The 18,167-nt window shown below is 50.0% G+C and overlaps 1 protein-coding gene across 1 annotated transcript in view; it reads left to right on the top strand.

Moving 5' to 3' along the window:
- The window catches only part of LOC143981578 (uncharacterized), a 67,058-nt gene extending 50,072 nt beyond the window's left edge, over positions 1-16,986 (top strand). Inside the window, exons 9-10 of the mRNA XM_077479545.1 lie at positions 8,084-8,142; positions 16,205-16,986. Of these exons, the coding sequence (XP_077335671.1) occupies positions 8,084-8,115 (32 nt within the window). The 3' untranslated portion in view covers positions 8,116-8,142; positions 16,205-16,986. The remainder of the gene's footprint in view (positions 1-8,083; positions 8,143-16,204) is intronic.
- Positions 16,987-18,167: the final 1,181 nt, after the last annotated feature.

Here is an 18,167-nt window from a genome sequence, read left to right as displayed (position 1 = left end):
GAAGGGGCGATTTGGGGGGGGGGGGTGTGCTAGAAGATGTGATATTATGGGGGGGGAATTGTGCTAGGAGGGGATTTTTTTTTTGGAAGGGGGAATTCATACTAGTAGGGATGATTGAAGGTTTTTGTGCTAGGAGGGGGGATTTGTGCTAGAAGACATGATATGATAGAGGGGGGAGGGGATTTGTGCTAGGAGGGTTATATTTTTTTTTTGAAAGGTAACTAGTACTAGTAGGGATGATTAAAGGTTTTTGTGCTAGGAGGGGGGGGGGGTTGGGGGGGTTGTGCTAGAAGACGTGATATAGTAGAGGGGGGAGGGGATTTGTACTAGTAGGGGATTTTTTTTTTTTTGGAAGGGGTTATACGTACTAGTAGGGATGATTGGAGATTTTTGTACTAGTGGGGGGATTGTGCTAAAAGAGGTTATATGGTAGTGGGGGAGGGGATTTGTGCTAGGAGGAGACATTTTTTGGGGGGCAGGGATTCATACTAGTAGGGATGATTGGGGGTATTTGTTCTAATGTGGAAAATTGGGGTGGAGAAGTCCTGTGCTAGAAGGGGGAATTGGTAGGGGGGGGGGCATTTGGAAGTGGGGAGGGTTTCTGTTTGGAAGGGATATTTAAGGAGTAGCGGATTTGTGCTAGGGGGAGTTTTTTTTTTTTAGGGGGGTGGGGATTTGGAGAGAGATAAGTTGTCCTGGGAGGAGGGGGACTTCAGTGGGGGGGGGGGGGGCAGGATTTGTACTGGGGGTGGGGGAATTCTTATGCTTAGGGGGTAAGCATGCAGATCAGTGCTTGATTTTTTTTATGGGGGGAGGCAATCTTTGCGGACACATCATCCTCATAGATTTTATTTTTTATTTTTTTGGGGGGGGGGGGCAATTTGTCTCTGGAGCACATAAATGAGGGCAGTTGTGGGACACATTTAATAATATATTTGTCTCAGCCAATGGTAAAGAATATAGGTGGTCTACTGCATTTGCGAGGCCCGCCTGACCCTTCCTCTCAGAAGGGCTTCCAGCCATGTGTGTTCCCATCACACCTCCCCAACCACTAGGGGGCCCTACTTCTATTTATTGCTTTACCCACTGTCATTACAATCTCTATATCTGAGGTCTCCCCCCAATAGAAGGAGAAGATACCACTACATCTACCTCTACCGATGAGTGTCCTTCTCAATCACACTAATAGGCTTTGGCATCAAGCACCGGATTCTGGGGCTTCTGCCCAATGTGAGTCACCTTCATGGTGAGAAGAACAGAGCGCCGGCACCCACAGGACTCACCTTCAGCTCTGTCTGGTGGGGTTGAGGGCCTGGAGATCTGATCGGCATCTTCAGAGATTCCGGTGACATCGTTGCCGGCACAACCTCCACACCTCAGTAGACAAGGCTTCACATTCTATACAGAGCCCCTTCGTACATGGTGCTGTCCATTTATATACAGCACACCCAATGGTGGCCCTTCCATAAGGAGCACAGGGGGTACCGCCCCCCTAATCCATGCGCCCGACCCCTAATCTACATGCAGGGAGTCAGACGCATGAATTTCAAGGTTTTTGTTTTTCTTTTGTAGCACATGATTAGAGCCTGAGGCTATTGTTTTCCTGATTCTCCTCCCAGCCAATCAGAAAGCTTAAGACCCGATTGGCTGAGAGGAGAAGCGATCGTATTGGTCGCCGAGGAGCAAGCCTCAGAGGGGGAGGAGATGCAGGGTGAAGCCACTGTAAAGCCTCCGAAAGAGGAGGAGACGTGGGAAGGAGCCGAAGGTGCCCGATGGGGTAAGTGGGGGGCTGGTGGGTGGACCAACAAGCGACGGGGGGGCGGGTGATGGGTGGTTTATTTGCCGCCTACCCCAAAACAAAATGGCACACAAGCCGCCACTTATTTTATTACATTGGATAGATGCAGGGGCGTAACTAGAAGTCACAGGGCCCCATAGCAAAATGTTGCATGGGCCCCCCCCTCACCGAGAGTCTAGTCTCGGGAGGGGCACTGATAGAAAACACTTTTTTGGGGGGAAATTTATTGGGGCAATGGCTGATGTTGGCGCTTCAATTATCACGGCACCATTTGTGTTATGGTGTCAGGATGATTGAAACACATTATTTCTATTATTACATTGTTATAGAAAATTAAATAGTTCAACTCACCACAATGCAGAATCAGTGGGAGCCCCGAGTGTGTCACCTGCCACCAGATGCAGATTGTCACTTGTCACAAGTTGCGGATTGTCCACCTGCCACCCATTGCGGATCATCCACTTGTCACGTCACCTGCCATCCATTCAGGGCCGTCTTTAATTTTGATTGGGCCCTGGGCAAACATTTTCTTGGGGCCCCCCCTCCATTCTGAGACATACAATAAATAGCAGGTAGACTCAAAATCAGTTTACTGCAGCAGATCATGCAGTGATTGCAATTGTTTGCCAGAGGTTACAGCCTATCCTTACTGCTCACTGGCTGGTTGCTAGAGGTTACAACACATAATTTCTGCTTGCCAATTGGTTGCTAAAGGTTAATGCACATCAATATCACTTACTGATTGGCTGCTAGAGATTAAAGCAGATCACTACTGTTTGCTGATTGGTTGCTACAGGCTAATACACATCATTACCTCTCACTGAGCAGTGGAGCAATCCTTAATAATTGAGCAAGTAAAGGGGCACATTAATATACATACTAAAGGAAAGTATCAGAGAGTGCAGACATACTACAGGAGAGGTTCAGAGAGTGCAGACATACTACAGGAGAGGTTCAGAGACTGCAGACATACTACAGGAGACAATCAGAGACTGCGGACATACGGCAGGAGACAATCGGAGACTGCGGACATACAGCAGGAGACAATCAGAGACTGGCGACATACTGCAGGAGACAATCAGAGACTGGTGACATACTGCAGGAGACAATCAGAGACTGGCGACATACTGCAGGAGACAGAGACTGGGGACATACTACAGGAGACAATCAGAGACTGCGGACATACTGCAGGAGACAATCAGAGACTGCAGACATACTGAAGGAGACAATCAGAGACTGCGGACATACTGAAGGAGACAATCAGAGACTGCGGACATACTGCAGGAGACAATCAGAGACTGCGGACATACTGAAGGAGACAATCAGAGACTGCGGACATACTGCAGGAGACAATCAGAGACTGAGGACATACTGCAGGAGACAATCAGAGACTGGTGACATACTGCAGGAGACAATCAGAGACTGGCGACATACTGCAGGAGACAGAGACTGGGGACATACTACAGGAGACAATCAGAGACTGCGGACATACTACAGGAGACAATCAGAGACTGCGAACATACTGCAGGAGACAATCAGAGACTGCGGACATACTGCAGGATACAATCAGAGACTGGGGACATACTGCAGGAGACAATCAAAGACTGCGGACATACAGCAGGAGACAATCAGAGACTGCGGACATACTAAAGGAGACAATCAAAGACTTGCGGACATACTGCAGGAGACAATCAGAGACTGCGGACATACTGAAGGAGACAATCAGAGACTGCGGACATACTGCAGGAGACAATCAGAGACTGCGGACATACTGCAGGAGACAATCAGAGACTGCGGACATACTGCAGGAGACAATCAGAGACTGCGGACATACTGCAGGAGACAATCAGAGACTGCGGACATACTGCAGGAGACAATCAGAGACTGCGGACATACGGAAGGAGACAATCAGAGACTGCGGACATACGGAAGGAGACAATCAGAGACTGCATACATACTGAAGGAGACAATCAGAGACTGCGTACATACTGAAGGAGACAATCAGAGACTGCGTACATACTGAAGGAGACAATCAGAGACTGTGGACATACTGAAGGAGACAATCAGAAACTGCGGACATGCTACAGGTGATGGTCAGAGAACTTTTAGCAACACACAGCTTGACAGTTGAATAACACAGCTCAGGGTTTAAGCAGTCAGGCATTTTATAGGTGCAAGGACATACCTGGGCAGCCAAACTCACTACATACATTTAGAGGTATGTGGGCGGGGCTTCCATTCTCTGATCTCACTACAAAAACCGGGAGCTCCACTGATGCTTTGTAAGGGGGGCCCGTTACCCATGAATTGGGGCCCCAATGAAGGTTTTGCAGAGTGCACAGAGGACACGGGAGGCTGTATTCCCGTGCTAGCCAGCTGAGAGGGGACGGGGGCCGGGAGCCCCACTGACGCTCTGACCCCGCCCCTGTGCAGCCTGTATGCTTGGAACAGAGCGGCTGTAGTGAGAGCCAGTGATCGGAGTGGGAGCATCAGTGGAGCTCACTGGCTCTCACTACAGCCGCTCTGTTCTAAGCATACAGGCTGCACGGGGGCGGGGTCAGAGCATCAGTGGAGCTCCCGGCCCCGCCCCCTCTCAGCTGGCTAGCACGGGAATACAGCTTCCCATCCCGTGTCCTCTGCGCACTCTGCAAAACCTTCATCGGGGCCCCAATTCACGGGTAGCAGTGTGGGGCCCCCCTACAAACATTGGGCCCAGGGCAGGTGCCCTGTTTGCCCTGCCTTAAAGATGGCCCTGCATCCATTGTGGATTGTCCACTTGCCACATCACCTGCCACTCATTGCGGATTGTCCACTTGCCACGTGACCTGCCACACATTGCAGATTGTCCACTTGCCACACGTTGCAAATTGTCCACTTTCCACGTCACCTGCCACCCATTGCAGATTGTCCACTTGCCACGTGACCTGCCACACATTTCAGATTGTCCACTTGCCATGTGACCTGCCACCCATTGTGGATTGTCCACTTGCCACATCACCTGCCACTCATTGCAGATTGTCCACTTGCCCCAAGTTGCAGATTGTCACTTGCCACACATTGCAAATTGTCCACTTGCCACCCATTGTGGATTGTCCACTTGCCACGTCACCTGCCACACATTGTGGCTTGTCCACTTGCCACGTCCCCTGCCACACATTGCAGATTGTCCACTTGCCATGTCACCTGCCACCCATTGCGGTTTGTCCATTTGCCACGTCACCTGCCACCCATTGCGGATTGTCCATTTGCCACATCACCTGCCACCCATTGCAGTTTGCCCACTTGCCACGTGACCTGCCACACATTGCAGATTGTCCACTTGCCATGTGACCTGTCATACATTGCAGATTGTCCACTTGCCACGTCACCTGCCACCCATTGCAGATTGTCCATTTGCCACGTCACCTGCCCCCCCTTTGCGGTTTGTCCACTTGCCACGTGACATGCCACACATTGCGAATTGTCCACTTGCCACGTCACCTGCCACCCATTGCAGATTATCCATTTGCCATATCACCTGCCACACATTGCGGATTGTCCACTTGCCACGTCATCTGCCACCCATTGCGGATTGTCCATTTGCCACATCACCTGCCACCCATTGCAGTTTGCCCACTTGCCACGTGACCTGCCACACATTGCGGATTGTCCACTTGCCATGTGACCTGTCACACATTGCGGATTGTCCACTTGCCACGTCACCTGCCTCCCATTGCGGATTGTCCACTTGCCACGTCACCTGCCACCCATTGTGGATTGTTCATTTGCCACATTACCTGCCACCCATTGCGGTTTGTCCACTTGCCACGTGACCTGCCACACATTGCGGATTGTCCACTTGCCATGTGACCTGCCACACATTGCGGATTGTCCACTTGCCACATGACCTGTCACACATTGCGGATTGTCCACTTGCCATGTCACCTGCCACCCATTGCAGATTGTCCATTTGCCACATCACCTGCCACACATTGCGGATTGTCCACTTGCCACATCACCTGCCACCCATTGCGGATTGTCCATTTGCCACATCACCTGCCACCCATTGCGGTTTGTCCATTTGCCACGTCACCTGCCACACGTTGCGTATTGTCCACTTGCCACATCACCTCCCACAAGTTTCAGATTGTCCACTTGCCATGTCACCTGCCACACATTGCAGATTGTCCACTTGCCACGTCACCTGCCGCACATTTCAGATTGTCCACTTGCCACGTCACCCGCCACACATTGCAGATTGTCCACTTGCCACGTCACCTGCCACAAGTTGCAGATTGTCACTTTCCTGCTAAGGTGGGGAATGGGATTGTCACGTCTGTTTTCCAGTCTGAGTCAGGCAGCAGAGAGATGATGTAATCTCTCTGCTGTCTGCACAGTGAGTGAGGGCGGAGCTGGCAGTTTGCAGGGCGGGCGTCAGTGAGAGATGATGTCATCTCTATGTCCCGCCACCCGCTGATTGGCCACCCACCGAGCCTCCCGCTGGCAGCTTCCCCGACAACCCCCCGCCACCGCTGCCGACTCACCTGGCTGCATCCGCCGTACAGTCAGTGTGACTGTACGAGCGCCGAGCGGACAGGCAGCTCGGCGGCTCACCCGCCGCCCGCTCACGGGCCCTCCTCAGCTGCGGGCCCCATAGCGACTGCACAGGTCGCTATGGTGGTAGTTCCGCCACTGGAAAGATGGACTTGTGTCTTTTTTCAACCAGACTGTGTAGATTGTGTTGTACACAATATATACACCATGCCACTTGTAATTATTGTAGACTGTGCTGTACATTATATACACCTCACTATTACACTCTGTACACTGTGCTGCACATCACAAATTCCACACTGTTCCACTCTGCACTCTGTACTGCAGAATAGCCCATTATCTACTAGACATGTGCACTGACAAAAAATGTGTTTGTTTTGGTTTTCGTTTCATTCTTTTTTTGCTTTTTTGGGAAAAATTTGCAAATCCCAAAATTCAGATTTTTAAATTTCCGAATTTTTGAATTTTTCGAATTTCTGAATTTGGAATTCCGAATTGAAAATTTTTAGAATTTCTAATTTCTGAATTTTGAATCTCTTAATTTTCAAATTTACGAATTTTCAAATTTCCAAATTTTCTCATTTTTGAATTTTGAATTTCTGGATTTTTGGAATTTGAAAATTCAGAAATTCTGAAATCGAAAATTCGAAAATCTGAAAAAAGAAAGAAAATCAGTAAAATTTGAAATAATAAATAACTAATAATAACTAACTATTAAACTATAGGTATTGGAATTTCCTTTCAAATTTGGCTGTTTGTGAAAGTACAAATTTATCTGAAGTTACGAATTATTCAAAATAACAATTACAATTGGAATGGAACAAATAAATAATAAATAATAATAATAAAAAGGTTTTATTATTATTATTGTTATTGATTATTATTAGTGTTATTGATTGATTATTATTAGATTGTTACATTCCCTTCGTTTAAATACGACATTCGTTATTTCAGATAATTTGTTCAAATACGTTCACTAACAGCCAAATTTGAAAGGAAATTCCAATACCTATAATTTAATATTTATTATTAGTTTGTTATTATTTCAGATTTTCGGGTTTTCAAATTTTCAGATTTTCATTCTTTTGAATGTTCAGATTTTCATTCTTATTTTTGGATTTTCAAATTTCCAAATTTTGGAATTTCCTAATTTAGAATTTTCACATTTCTTAATTTTGAATTTTCGAATTTCCTAATTTAGCATTTTCGAAATTTTGAATTTCTGAATTTCCGAATTTACAATTTCTAAAATTTCAAATTTCAGAAATTCCAAATTTCCAAAATTAGAGTTTCCAAAATTTCTAATTTTTGAAAATTCGGAAATTGAAAAATTCGGAAATTCGGAAATTAACGAATTTGTCAAAATTTGTTAAAAAACAAATTCAGAACTAAACGAATTGCACATGTCTATTATCTACTCAACACTATTTCACTCTTCATACTGTGCTATAGATGGTATATTCCACCTTGCTCTACTCTGTACGCTGTGTTGTACATTGTATACTTCACACTACTCCCCTCTGTACACTATGCTGTATATTATATGCTTCCCGGTACTTTTCTGCATAGACCCAGCTTTACAATACAGTATATACTCTTCCACATTTTGTCCCCCCCCCCCCCCATCACCTCAAACTCACCAATCACCAGATTTCGTTGATCCTTCTCATACTTCTGCTGGGATATTTAGGTAAAAACCTCTCTGCACACTGTGCTATTTACTAACATTTTTTCTTTTATTTGAACTTTTAGGAGGAAACAGGGATGGAGTAGAGAAAGAGTAGACAATTTGTCGGAGCAGAGAGCAAAAGGTGAGTGCCGGAGGGGAGGTAGGTTATTGGAGAGCCCATATTTGTTGCCTTATTCTCCCTTTGAATTCTGAGAATCTGATTGGCTGCTCTGTGGCAGCACAGACCACATAAAGCACTTCTTCCCATTCGACACCTTTATAAATAAAACCAGTTGGGAGACAGATTTATCTCAACCTTTTAAACTTTTTGGTGGAGCCTACAAAAAAATATATATATACGTGAGCCCATCTAACCCCTCCCAGCTTTCAGTATACTGGTTTCCAGTCAAGGCTTCCAAATGGTGCTGGGAGCTATGTTAGGGGAAAGGGTGTAGAGCAGTAATAGAATCCCTAATATAGACATGTGACTAGGCTATAAAAAGGGCCCCCACTGACCTCTGTAGCTTCAGGAACTCTGGAGCAATTCATTCAAATTCCCAACAGAAGCAGTGGGGAGGCCAACGTCTGGGTTCAGTAATCTGCTTTCCTCTTCCTATGCTCCCGCTCTGAGATTCTAATTGCAGATTAGAGAGCTGGAAGTCACTGATGGGAAGTGGTAGAAGAGTAAAACCATCTAGTGACAGAAATGAATGATGGGTGAGAGGTCATGTCTTGTGTCTCCTTAGAAAGTTGGTGAATGAGAGAAACCAAGTAGACTATTTCATGGCTCCTCCAGCCTAGGGTAGTATAATACTGTTGGCTGTCCAACCCCTGATGCCGCGTACACGCGACCGGACTTTCCGGCAAACAAGGTCCGACGGTCTTCCCGACTGACTTTTGGCGGAGTTCCGACGGACTTTCAAAATGAATGGACTTGACCACACATGAACGGACTAAGTCAGTTCGTAAGTTTGTTCATTTTGAACGTGATGACGTAAACGGGACTAAACAAGGAAGTTCGATAGCCAGTAGCCTATAGCTTCCCTTGCGTCGTGTTTGGTCTGTCGGACCAGCATACAGACAAACGATTTTCCCGATTTTTAGTCCGTCGGAATTGAGTCCGTCAAAAAGATTTGAAACGTGTTCTATTTCTAGGTCCGCCTGAGTTTTTTCCCGAAAAACAAATGGATTATCCCACATACGATTGGATTGTCCGACGGACTAATCCCGTTGGACCTAGTCTTCCGGGAAGTCCGGTTGTGTGTACGCGGCATGAGAGTCATAAAAAACACCTTCTCTGAGGAAATGAGTTGGCATATAGGAAAACATCTCTGCTGGAAGATTGTAGGTAGGTGTCACGGAAGGGATGCCTAACACAGGCATCCAGCACAGAATAAACAGATCAATGGGCTGCACTGAGGAATGAGGCTCGAAAGGTAAGTGAAAATATAAATATTTATTAAGGAAAAAGGCACACCTGCAAACCAAACAAACACAGCAAACCATAAACAAGCAAGAACACAAATAATACACAGCAAACCCCAAAACCCTAAACTAACTAACTAACTAACTATATACATGGAAAGGGAACACATATATAACAAGGCAGGGATGAGAGACAAGGGGAACAGGAGGCCAGGTGGAGGAAGCGGAGCCAAGGCAGGGATCAGGGGACAAGTCACAGGTATAGGGAACAGAGTCCAGGACAGGAAGCAAATCAGGAACAGGTCTCAGGCAACAGGTCAGGCAGGGACAAGGCTAGCAGGAAGGATTCTGAAGCAATGAGCCTCAGTGAAGGGCGGGCTTATATACTTCCAAGCCATACCACTTCAGGTGCAGCTGGATTATTAGAATGTCTGTTTGCTGGGAGACACCCGCTGGTGACCACCAGAACTGCAACCTTTGATGGCAAAATAAACAGTGACACCAGCAGGCGATCCCAGCAACAACACCGTTCCTGACAGTTCCCCCCCCTAAGGAGTGGCCTCCGGACACTCCATTCTGCCCTTGACCTGACAGTACATGTAAATGGGGAAAAGTCCAGAAAAGTCTCCCCTGTGACTGCGGACTTCCTTGCGCTCTCCGGCCAGAGTCTCTTAACCAACTGGGAGGCATGCCACCCAAGTCCGACAATGGAACATGTATCCCACCACCAGGGTCTGGAAGTTTAGATCTGGAAATAAAAATAGGCTGGGCAACGTGCTTCGGGTCATCGGGCTGGGCAGCAAGCATCGGGTCATCAGGCTGGGCAGCAAGCATCGGGTCATCAGGCTGGGCAGCAAGCATCGGGTCATCAGGCTGGGCAGCAAGCATCGGGTCATCAGGCTGGGCAGCAAGCATCGGGTCATCAGGCTGGGCAGCAAGCATCGGGTCATCAGGCTGGGCAGCAAGCATCGGGTCATCAGGCTGGGCAGCAAGCATCGGGTCATCAGGCTGGGCAGCAAGCATCGGGTCATCAGGCTGGGCAGCAAGCATCGGGTCATCAGGCTGGGCAGCAAGCATCGGGTCATCAGGCTGGGCAGCAAGCATCGGGTCATCAGGCTGGGCAGCAAGCATCGGGTCATCAGGCTGGGCAGCAAGCATCGGGTCATCAGGCTGGGCAGCAAGCATCGGGTCATCAGGCTGGGCAGCAAGCATCGGGTCATCAGGCTGGGCAGCAAGCATCGGGTCATCAGGCTGGGCAGCAAGCATCGGGTCATCAGGCTGGGCAGCAAGCATCGGATCATCAGGCTGGGCAGCAAGCATCGGATCATCAGGCTGGGCAGCAAGCATCGGATCATCAGGCTGGGCAGCAAGCATCGGATCATCAGGCTGGGCAGCAAGCATCGGATCATCAGGCTGGGCAGCAAGCATCGGATCATCAGGCTGGGCAGTAAACACCGGGTCATCAGGCTGGGCAGTAGACTTGGCAGCAAGCACCGGGTCATCAGGCTGGGCAGTAGGCTTGGTAGAAAGCAACGGGTCATCAGGCTGGGCAGCAAACACTGGGTCATCAGCCTGGGCATTAGGCTTGGCAGCGAGCTCCGGGTCATCAGGCTGGGCAGCGAGCTCCGGGTCATCAGGCTGGAAGGCCGGGACATCAGACTGCAAGGCATCAGGCTGGAAGGCCGGGACATCAGACTGCAAGGCATCAGACTGGAAGGCCGGGACATCAGACTGCAAGGCATCGGACTGGAAGGCCGGGACATCAGACTGCAAGGCATCGGACTGGAAGGCCGGGACATCAGACTGCAAGGCATCAGACTGGAAGGCCGGGACATCAGACTGCAAGGCATCAGACTGGAAGGCCGGGACATCAGACTGCAAGGCATCAGACTGGAAGGCCGGGACATCAGACTGCAAGGCATCAGACTGGAAGGCCGGGACATCAGACTGCAAGGCATCAGACTGGAAGGCCGGGACATCAGACTGCAAGGCATCAGACTGGAAGGCCGGGACATCAGACTGCAAGGCATCAGACTGGAAGGCCGGGACATCAGACTGCAAGGCATCAGACTGGAAGGCCGGGACATCAGACTGCAAGGCATCAGACTGGAAGGCCGGGACATCAGACTGCAAGGCATCAGACTGGAAGGCCGGGACATCAGACTGCAAGGCATCAGACTGGAAGGCCGGGACATCAGACTGCAAGGCATCAGACTGGAAGGCCGGGACATCAGACTGCAAGGCATCAGACTGGAAGGCCGGGACATCAGACTGCAGGGCATCAGACTGCAAGGCCGGGACATCAGGCTGGAAGGCGTCAGGCTGGAAGGCCGGGGCAGCAGGCTGGAAGGCGTCAGGCTGGAAGGCCGGGGCAGCAGGCTGGAAGGCGTCAGGCTGGAAGGCCGGGGCAGCAGGCTGGAAGGCGTCAGGCTGGAAGGCCGGGGCAGCAGGCTGGAAGGCGTCAGGCTGGAAGGCCGGGGCAGCAGGCTGGAAGGCGTCAGGCTGGAAGGCCGGGGCAGCAGGCTGGAAGGCGTCAGGCTGGAAGGCCGGGGCAGCAGGCTGGAAGGCGTCAGGCTGGAAGGCCGGGGCAGCAGGCTGGAAGGCGTCAGGCTGGAAGGCCGGGGCAGCAGGCTGGAAGGCGTCAGGCTGGAAGGCCGGGGCAGCAGGCTGGAAGGCGTCAGGCTGGAAGGCCGGGGCAGCAGGCTGGAAGGCGTCAGGCTGGAAGGCCGGGGCAGCAGGCTGGAAGGCGTCAGGCTGGAAGGCCGGGGCAGCAGGCTGGAAGGCGTCAGGCTGGAAGGCCGGGGCAGCAGGCTGGAAGGCGTCAGGCTGGAAGGCCGGGGCAGCAGGCTGGAAGGCGTCAGGCTGGAAGGCCGGGGCAGCAGGCTGGAAGGCGTCAGGCTGGAAGGCCGGGGCAGCAGGCTGGAAGGCGTCAGGCTGGAAGGCCGGGGCAGCAGGCTGGAAGGCGTCAGGCTGGAAGGCCGGGGCAGCAGGCTGGAAGGCGTCAGGCTGGAAGGCCGGGGCAGCAGGCTGGAAGGCGTCAGGCTGGAAGGCCGGGGCAGCAGGCTGGAAGGCGTCAGGCTGGAAGGCCGGGGCAGCAGGCTGGAAGGCGTCAGGCTGGAAGGCCGGGGCAGCAGGCTGGAAGGCGTCAGGCTGGAAGGCCGGGGCAGCAGGCTGGAAGGCGTCAGGCTGGAAGGCCGGGGCAGCAGGCTGGAAGGCGTCAGGCTGGAAGGCCGGGGCAGCAGGCTGGAAGGCGTCAGGCTGGAAGGCCGGGGCAGCAGGCTGGAAGGCGTCAGGCTGGAAGGCCGGGGCAGCAGGCTGGAAGGTGTCAGGCTGGAAGGCGTCAGGCTGGAAGGCCGGGGCAGCAGGCTGGAAGGCGTCAGGCTGGAAGGCCGGGACAGCAGGCTGGACAACAGGCAGAGACACTGGCACAACAGGCTGAACAGCAGGCATTGGAACATCAGGCGCGGAGGCAGAAGTGGGGGATGACAGAATGGTATGGGTTGGGAAAAACTTCCGTTTCTTTTTGGTTTTAGCAACTGAAGATTTGTATGTGGGTACAGGGCTGTAGGTAGTGGATGCAGCTGGTAAGAGCGAAGAGTGGAAGGATGGTAAAACAGAGGGAGCAGAACTTGAGGGGAGATTCAATGGAACTGATGAAGGCAGCTGAGAAGTAGCAGAGGGGTTAAAGGCTGGGTAGGTACAGCAGGAGGAAACAGGGTACTGGTACTTCATTGGTAGCAGGGTGTATGGGTCAGAAATTGTGGTTGTTGGGGGTAATAGAGAGGAAGATATCCCAGCAGGCTGGTATCTGGACACAGAAATGGGTGGTTGGGAGCTGACAGAAGCTGAGTACAACAAGCTTGACCAGGCCTGTAATAATGGTTGCACAAAATCTGGTTTGCACATGGTTTGTCTGACCAGAGACTGCACTGAATCAATACATGCTGCAAGCACCTGTTGAGGACAAGCTGAGTATTGCTCAAAGAAAAAGGCTGAGTCATCTTCCAACAGCCACACCAAAGACTCTACCTGAGCTGCACTAAAAGGGGGTGTATAGTCATCACCTCCACTAGAGGCATCAGACAGAGCCAACTCTGTACAGATCCAAATCAATGGTTGCACATCCTCAAACAGAAAACTGCCCTGATCAACAAAAACATGGGCTATACGGATACATTCCAGCAGTTGCTCTCTAGTGTATTCACCTAATGTCTGACGACAAAAATCTCTGTCATCTGTTGCCAGAAGCGAAAGATACAGGATATCATCCAGATGCATTTTTCTTGGCAATAGCAAGTGTCCAGATCCTATTCCCAAGTGCAGCCGATCTGTTAGTATGGCTTCAGAATTCTGTCACGGAAGGGATGCCTAACACAGGCATCCAGCACAGAATAAACAGATCAATGGGCTGCACTGAGGAATGAGGCTCGAAAGGTAAGTGAAAATATAAATATTTATTAAGGAAAAAGGCACACCTGCAAACCAAACAAACACAGCAAACCATAAACAAGCAAGAACACAAATAATACACAGCAAACCCCAAAACCCTAAACTAACTAACTAACTAACTATATACATGGAAAGGGAACACATATATAACAAGGCAGGGATGAGAGACAAGGGGAACAGGAGGCCAGGTGGAGGAAGCGGAGCCAAGGCAGGGATCAGGGGACAAGTCACAGGTATAGGGAACAGAGTCCAGGACAGGAAGCAAATCAGGAACAGGTCTCAGGCAACAGGTCAGGCAGGGACAAGGCTAGCAGGAAGGATTCTGAAGCAATGAGCCTCAGTGAAGGGCGGGCTTATATACTTCCAAGCCATACCACTTCAGGTGCAGCTGGATTATTAGAATGTCTGTTTGCTGGGAGACACCCGCTGGTGACCACCAGAACTGCAACCTTTGATGGCAAAATAAACAGTGACACCAGCAGGCGATCCCAGCAACAACACCGTTCCTGACAGTAGGTGTAGCTCAGCCTCTCTACATATGTAGCGCTGTTACGGCAGAGAAGATGGAGGATGAGAGGAACTCTTGTTCCTCTGAGGCCTCTGTAGCTGTCATCAGAGAAGACACCTTCCAATTTGATGCCACTGCGCATTGGTCAGGGGCAGATACCCACTGCTGAGAGTCTAGCATAAGGAATGGTTTCAGTGGAGGAGGGACAGAGTAGGGACCTAGTGCCTGAGACCTCCATCCAGGAGCTACTTCTGCCTTGTGCCTGCCCATTGCCACCACCCTGCCTAATAGCCACCTCCTTTGCCAGATGCTGTTGAGTGTCGTAAGCTTACTAATGTGTCCTTTACTGTATTGAGACTGTGTTCCTCAGGTCCCTCTGTAAGGAACCACTGAATTGTTCAGCTGAGTGGTTCGGGTCTTGTTGCCACCTTGTTGGAACTTTGTGGTAATATATTGTGCTGCATTCCGTGGTCTCCATGTGCATTTAGTCCAAGTTGGGTAGCAAATACCTGCCTCCACTCACAAGCTTATAACGATATGAGAGACCACCACCTGAAAATTGAAATTGAGAATTTCTGTTGTTTATTTGGTTGCAATATGAAGCTCAGTAAAGAGTTCAACAGTTGATAACTGTGTACACTGATTACTCAGGCTCCATGACTTGTTTTTTCCAGAACATCCCACAGATGCTCAATTGTATTGAGATCTGGAGAATTTGGTTGCCAAGTCAACTCGTTTTTGTGTTCCTCAAACCATTCTTGAATTCATCAGACCAGGCCACCTTCTTCCATTGCTTTGTGGTCCAGTTCTCATGTTCACTTACCCATTGTAGGCTTCTTTAGCTGTGGGCTCGGGTCAGCATGGGCACCCTGACCGGTCTACGGCTACCCAGCCCCCATACACAACAAACTGAAAAGAATGTTAATACTTTGGGAAAAAAGGAGAGGTTAAAACTGGCTGCAGAGAGGTTCGGAGTAGAGAGAGGGTCAGGGCCATCTACGAAGCAGCACGGACCAGGCAACCAGGGGTGAAGGTGACCAGATCTGGCTACCTTCCCATTAGAAAATGTTGAGTTCCTCCTCAGAAGATCTATAGGGGGTAGCAGATCTTTCACATGATATCCATGTGGTGGGGCAAGGATAGAGCAATGAGGAGCCCATGGACTACAGAGAGGTCCAGAGTAGAGAGAGGGACATCTACGAAGCAGCAGGGACCAAGTAACCAGGGATGAAGGTGACCAGATCTGGCTACCTTCCCATTGGAAAATGCTGAGTCCATCCTCGGGAGATCTTGAGTGAGTAGCAGGTGAGTTACATGCTGTCCATGTGGTGAGGCAAGGATAGAGCGATGGGGAACCCATGAACTACAGAGAGGTCCAGAGTAGGGAGAGGGTCGGGGCCACCTATGAAGTAGCATATACCCAGCATTCCAGAGGTGAAGTTGACCAGGTCTGGCTACCTTCTGATTAGAAAATGTTGAGTTCCTCCTTAAGGAGATCTACAGAGTAGCAGATGTGTGACATACGGTCCATGTGTGTGGTGAGGCAAGGAGAGCAGAGAGGACCCTGGGGACTACTTGGGTCCTGTATCAGAGAAGAGAAGAAGCACATAAAAGGCAGTGGGACAAAATACTTTGTGCAGTTACCACCTAAGCAAGTCTTTCCCTGTCCTATATAGATACCTCAGGAAATGTATCTGTAGTCAATAACTGAGATGACAGTTTCTGATGCCCAGCAAGGCCAGAAGGTTCCTTCCAGTGCTGGGACAGTCTGATAATTGCTGCTTAATATGAAATATAACTTTTCCTTTTTGTTTCTCCTTAGCGATGTGACATCTCCCCGAATGACAGCAATATCCTCACTTCGCAGTCTGGAGCCTGAAGGACGAATCCCCTGATATGACATCACTGTAGATATGTACTCCTCCAGCATCTTCTGTCCTGTGATGAATCTCCATTATAATTCCAGATATCTGGCACCAATCTCAGAGACCAAACCCACCAAGAACCTGGAAAATTTCTTCACAGCTCTATTATGACACAGTATTATCCCCCTATCTAGCACTCAGTGTTTGTATATATACTGTATCTTCTTCCTGTATACTGTATATCCCTGTATATATCTCCTCACTATATACCTCTCCCAGTGTATCTCCTCTTTATCTATTCCCCACTAGTACATGCACACCACTCAGCCATATCGTTATGACCACCCACTATAACCCATCGTGGCATGGACTCCAGTAGACCTCTGAAGGTATGCTGTGGTATCTGGAACCAAGCTGTCAGTAACAGATCCTTTTAAGTCCTGTAAGTTAAGAGGTGACGCCTCCATGGATCAGACTTGTTTTTTCCAGAACATCCCACAGATGCTCAATTATATTGAGATATGGAGAATTTGGTTGCCAAGTCAACTCGTTTTTGTGTTCCTCAAACCATTTTTGAATTTATCAGACCAGGCCACCTTCTTCCATTGCCTTGTGGTCCAGTTCTCATGCTCACTTACCCATTGTAGGTTTCTTTAGCTGTGGACTCGGGTCAGCATGGGCACCCTGACCGGTCTGCGGCTACCCAGCCCCCATACACAACAAACTGTGATGCTCTGTGTGTTCTGACACCTTTTTTATCAGAACCAGCATTCGCGTTTTGAGAAATGTGGGCTACAGTAGCTCTTCTATTGGACTACATGGGCCAACCTTTGCTGCTCAACAATGAGCCTTGGCAGTGGCGTAACTAGAACCTTCAGGGCCCCGATGCAAGAAACCATGAAGGGCCCCCCTTGAACCCCAGCCAGGGCCCTTCCCTCTGAGTCCAGTGGTGGAACTCCAGGGCATGTTCACAGGTATGCCCTTTGTGAGCCCTGTAGTTCCACCACTGGTATCAGTAGTTTTTTTTAATTATTTTATTTTTTATTTTTAGGTGCCCCATTGGGGGACTGTCCCTAGGCAGGATGGGGTCCCCGTCCCCAGAAGAGATGAGGTCCTTTTCTCCAGGGCAGATGAAGTTACTGCCCACAGGTGAGAAGGGGTCCCTGTCCCCACGTGAGAAGGGGTCCCTGTCCCCAGGGGGAAATGGAGGGGGTATGTAATGGTGTGTGGGGGATGGGGTCCTCTCACTCACCATGACCAGGGGGGGGGGGGCTGGCAGACAAGCCTGCAGTGTCCTCCGGGGAGCCGACCCTCATAGGGCTGCACTGCATCTGTGTGCTTAAAGTTTGTTTACCAGGGAGAAGTATGCAGTGCAGCGTGGGCCGGACTCGGGGTGGGCGGGACTCTGGCTGGGGAGAACAGACATCGGACTGAGCGGCAATGCATGGAGCAGGAGAGGGGTACTCTGAGGAGCCAGCTGAGGACACAGGTCATGCGGGTAATGAACAACTAAAGAGCAGCCATATGTAGAGGGGGCTGCATGGGCCCCCTGCATCACAGGGCCCGGTTGCGGTCGCAACTGCTGCACCCCCTATAGTTACGCCCCTGAGCCTTGGCCACCCATGACCCTGTCACCGGTTTTCCTTCCTTGGACCACTTTTTGTAGTGCCTGACCACTGCAGACTGGGAACATCCCACAAGAGCTGCAGTTTTGGAGTTGCTCTGACCCTGTCATCTAGACATTACAAATTTGGCTCTGGTCAAAGTCCTCAAATCCTTACACTCCATTTCTGCTTTAATCACATGAACTTCAGGGACAACATAGGAGAAGTATAGTTTTAGAGCTAGTCTGTTGGAAAGAGTCAATTTAGGCACCACATCCCTTATTACAAGAATAACATAGAAGGTGAGAAATTGGGA

The sequence above is a fragment of the Lithobates pipiens genome, unplaced genomic scaffold (genome assembly GCF_037356315.1).
Source record: "Lithobates pipiens isolate NorthernLeopardFrog02 unplaced genomic scaffold, aLitPip1_a1.2 Scaffold_16, whole genome shotgun sequence".
NCBI classification, from domain to species: Eukaryota; Metazoa; Chordata; class Amphibia; order Anura; family Ranidae; genus Lithobates; species Lithobates pipiens.
Note: the sequence above shows the minus strand (reverse complement) of the source record. Positions and strands in the feature narration are given on the sequence as shown.